Source organism: Vombatus ursinus, unplaced genomic scaffold, assembly GCF_900497805.2.
Source record: "Vombatus ursinus unplaced genomic scaffold, bare-nosed wombat genome assembly UNPS02015411.1, whole genome shotgun sequence".
Classification (NCBI taxonomy): domain Eukaryota; kingdom Metazoa; phylum Chordata; class Mammalia; order Diprotodontia; family Vombatidae; genus Vombatus; species Vombatus ursinus.
The window spans coordinates 944,171-948,998 of NW_020955189.1; the positions used below are offsets into that span (position 1 = coordinate 944,171).

The 4,828-nt window shown below is 46.4% G+C and overlaps 1 protein-coding gene across 5 annotated transcripts in view; it reads left to right on the forward strand.

Moving 5' to 3' along the window:
• The first annotated feature begins 656 nt into the window (after nt 1–656).
• LRRC74B (leucine rich repeat containing 74B) overlaps nt 657–4,828 on the forward strand; it is a 15,721-nt gene continuing 11,549 nt past the window's right edge. For all 5 annotated transcript variants that reach the window (XM_027847515.1, XM_027847516.1, XM_027847517.1 and 2 more), the window contains exons 1-2: nt 657–905; nt 1,363–1,516. In XM_027847515.1, the coding sequence (XP_027703316.1) occupies nt 657–905; nt 1,363–1,516 (403 nt within the window). The remainder of the gene's footprint in view (nt 906–1,362; nt 1,517–4,828) is intronic.

The window sequence follows — 4,828 nt, forward strand, 5'->3', positions numbered from 1 at the left end:
AAGGAAGGAAGGAAGGAAGGAAGGAAGGAAGGAAGGAAGGAAGGAAGCATTGATTAAATGTGTCCTGCGTGCAAAGCCCCGAGTTAAGCTCTGGCGATAGAACGGAAAACTCCGCTCTTGGGGGGCTCACATTCTGAGAGAGACAACACACGGGGAGAGGAGAAGGAGGGATTAGCTTTGCTCTGCTGAGCCCCAGAGGACAGAACGAGGGGCGCGGCGGGGGCTTGCGAAGCATCTGATTTAGGCTGCATGTCAGAGCTCCCCCAACTTGGAATGGGCTGCCTGGGTAGGGAGTGAGCTCCCCATCCCTGCAGCTACTCCTCTCAGCAGGGGCTGCTGGTGCAGTCAGTACTCCTGGGCTCCTCTGCTCTGTGGGTAGTGAGCTCCCCACAATCCTGACGCTTCCTTACCCCATCCCACCCCACCCCATGCCCTGCAGGGCAGGACTGTGGAGCATCCTCCTACACTTGTCCCCATGCCCGGCCCACATGGCCTGCTGTTGTCGGTTCCCAAGGCAACGGAGGACGCGCGGGCTCCTACTGGCTGCGGAGGACGCCCGTCAGCTTGGTCGCCGCCCGGGTTGGTCCTCTCAGGCCGCCACCCCGCCTCCAGCCACCATGCACCCCCGTCTCCAGCCGCCCGCCCAGCAGCCCGGGATGATAAGCGGCCGGGGACTCGGCCACGGGATCCGCCCGCTGGGGGCCATGGCCGAGCGGAAGCCGGGCCCCTGGGGGGACCCCTCGGGCGCTGGGGTGGACCCGCGCCTGGGGCCGTGGGACCTGGCCACCGCCTCCAAGCTGCCCCCCCGAATTGCGCGTGAAGACGAGCTAAAACAGGACAAAGAGAGAGAGCAGGATCCTGAGATTCAGAACTGGGAAAAGATGGGGTTGGAAGTGGTGCTGAAGGTCAACGAGGATGCACGGCTGGGGAAACTGAGTCCAGACAGGAGGAGGGACCCTCTAATCCAAGTCCCCCAGTCTTGGGGGGGAGGGGGGTCACACACCCTGGGAGGGAATCCAACCCCCTCCTTTGACAGAGAAGGCCACTGAGGCCCAGAAAGCAGCCAGCTACCAAGGGACCAGAGAGCTTCTCAGTTTCCCCATCTGTAAAACGGGACTGTGATGAAGATCTACGTTAATGATCCTTCCTTTTACAGAAGGGATGGCGGAGCCCCAAAGAGTGCCAAGGGGCTCCCAGGCAGGCAGCGGCAGAGACCCAGGCCCGGCCGGCGCACAAGCCCTGCCTCGCTGAGCTGCCCCAGAGACATTCTCCAGAGTTTCCCTGACTGCATGGGGGGGGGGGGGGGGGGGTGGACGTCCTGGGAACGCCTCAGACCTGGACACGTTGTTCTTGCCTTTCCAGAGCACACCCAAGGACCCCTACAGTGACCTCAGCACTAACTGCCCTCTGCAGGCCAAGGAGGAGGAAGAGGACAGCAGTGACCCGGGAGGTCGCCCCAAGGGGGCTTATGAGACTGACAGCGAGGGAGACTCTGATGCTGACCTAGAAAGGGAAGGTAACCAAGGCAGGGGCCATCTGCCCACCTCCCCAAACCTCCCAGCCCTCATGTCTGGGCTCTTCTCTCAGCCGCACACCCAGAATCTCCCCCCAAGGCCAGACCTCATCACCCCCACATCTGCCAATTGGAGCAGCCAGTTAGGAAGCTGCTCTTGGAAGACTTGGGGTGGGGATGGGAAATACAGGATCACAGAAACAGAGTTAGAAGGGTCTGCAGAGGCCATACCGTCATTGTACAGATGAGGAAACTGAGGCCCCAGGAAGGGAAGGGACTTTCTAATGGTTGCATAGGGGGTAAATTGCATATCCAGAATTTAAACTCAACCCTCTGACCCCAAACCCAGAGCTTATTCCTGCTTACTATGATCCAGCAGCTGTCCTGGGACCACCCCCCTCTGCTGTCTCCCTCCCTGATCTCATCAGCTCCCATGGGTCCAATTATTGTCTCTACGAAAATGATTACCATATTTCTATATCCAGCCTAGTCTTTTTCCTGAGCTCCACTCACCAACTTCCTGTTGGACATTTTTTAAAATTAAATGTTATTATTTCCAATCAGCAAAAATCTACCTTCTCTCCCTCTCCCTCTCCTCCCCCAAAAAGGAGCCATAGAAAAACAAAACCCTTGTTACAAACATGTACACTCAAGCAAAACAGATTTCTGTGTTCGCTCCATCCAGAAGAATATATATATACTTGATATATTTAATATATATGACATGTTATATCTTTATGTAAAAAATATAAAACAATATATAATATATAATATTGTATTATACAATATATAATATTGTATAATATTATATAATATGTTCTATAGCACATTATATAATATGTAATGTTGTATACAATATTAATATATAACACATGCAATGTAATATACAATAATATTTAATATATTGTAATAATATAGTATTATATAACACATCTTATATAGTATATGATATTTTATATAGCATCCTATACATAATATATACTCAAAGTACAGAATGATTATAAATGTAAAACATATAATCATTCTGTACTCCAAGTCTTTCAAAACCTCTCAGTTGGGAGGTAGGTAGCATGCTTCATCATTAATCCTCTGGAATCATGGTTGGTCATTACGCTGATCAGACTTCCTCATTCTTTCCAAGTTGTTTGACTTTACAATATTGCTGTTACCACGTACATTGTTCTCCTGGTTCTTCTCCCTTCCCTCTGCATCAGTTCATATAAGTCTTCCCAAGTTTCTCAAAAAACCATCCCCTTCATCATTTCATACAGCATGATAGTATTCCATTATATTCAGAGACTTGTTCAGTCATTCCCCAATTGATGGGAACCTTCTCAGATTCCTATTCATTGCCACATCAAAAGGAGCTGTATATATTTTTGTCTATCTTTAGAGTTGATTTTGCTTACAGATAATCTCTCCCTTAATCTATCCTCCCTCTAATTCCCCCTTCTCCTATTTCCCTATTTCCCTGTTGTTGTTGATCAGTAATGTCCAACTCTTCATGACACAATTTGGGGTTTTCCTGTCAAAGATACTGGAATAGTTTGCCATTTCCTTCTCCAGCTCCTTTTACAGATGAGGAAACTGAGGCAAATGGGATCAAGTGACTTGCCCAGGGTCACACTGCTAGTAAATGTCTGAGGCTGGATTTGAACTTGGGTCCTCCTGACTCCAGAGCCAGCTCTCTATCCACTGCACCACCTAGCTGCCCATTTCCCTCTTAAGGGAAATGTATTTCTGAACCCAACTGTATGTACGTATGTGTGGATTCTTCCCTCCTTTGAGCTGTTCAGATGAGAGGGGGTTGAAGTGTCAGCCATCTGCAACCTTCTTCTTTGTTTGCGCCTCAGTTAAGTGAGATAATGTTCCCTAAACTTCTTTTTCCTCCCCCCACTTCAGTATAATCCTCTTCCCCTCCATTTCCATTCTTTCTTAAAATCATCAAAACATAACAGAACCATTCCCAGGCCTTGTCTAATCAGACTCCCTCTATGATCCTTGAGGATATTAGGGTTCTGAGGGATACAATTATCACCTCCCCATCATAATTAGTTTATATTTCTTTAGTCATTTATCATTGTTCATTCATTTTTACTTTTTAAAGTCTCTCTTAACTCCTGTGTTTGAACTTTAAAATTTCCGGGCAGCTCTGGTCTTTTCATCAGGAAGGCCTGTAAGTCCTCTTATTTCCTCAAAGGTCCATCTTTCCTCCCAGTAGAATTATATTCAGTTTTGCTGAGTAAATTAGCAAAACTTGGCTGTAAGCTGATATCCTTTGTCTTCTAGAATATTATATCCCAAGCTCTCTGTTCCTTTATAGTGATCATTGCTAAATCTTGTGCAATCCTGACTGTGGATCCTCAGTATTTGAATTCCTTCTTTCTGGCTGGTTGTAGTATTTTTTTCTTTGGCCATAGTTTGGCTATAATATTCCTGAGAGTTTTTATTTTGGAGTTTCAGGAGATGGGAGTTTCAGGAGGTGACCACTGAATTCTTTCAATTTTTACTTTGCCCTCTGATTCTAAGAGATATGGGTAATTTTTAAAAGATTTCTTAAAATATAATGTCTAAGTTCATTTTTTGGTCATGACTTTCAGGTAGTCCAGTGATTCTTAAATTATTTCTCTTCATTTTGTTTTCCAGGTCAGTTGTTTTTGCTATGAAATACCTTACATATTCTTCTACTTTTTCCAGTCTTTTGACTTTTTTCTCCTAAAATGTTATGTTTAATATTGATTCCAAATTCTCTCTCTCTTTATACCCCTCCCTCATCCATTGAGAAGGCAAGAAATATTATATCCATCATACCCATCATGAAACTTTGACTTTGTTTTAATATTTCTTGTTGTCTCAGGGAGTCCTGGCCAGACTGCATTCTCATTGTCTCTCTATCTTTATGTCAACCTGGGCTAGAAATATGAGTCACCATGACTTTTTTCCCTTAGATTTCCCCAAAAGTTTTGGCCCAGTGCATTCCCTAGATCTTTTTAGAGGAGATTTGGTGGTGATCTCACTGCTTCCTGCTACTCTCAGTTCCGGTTATTGGACATTTTGAAGTGGTTATTCCAATAAGCATGGAAAACTCAACATGTGCAAAACTGAACTCGTTATCTTTCCCCTCAAATCCTCTCCTCTTCCTACTTCCCTATTACTGTCAAGACTGTCAAGGGCTCTGCCACCCTCTCTGTCCCCCAGGCTCACAACTTAGGAGTCGTCCTGAACTCCTCACTCTCAACCCTCACCAAACCGAGGCCAAGGCCTGTTGATTTCACCTCTGCAGCATCACTTGCCCATTTCACCTTCATAATATCT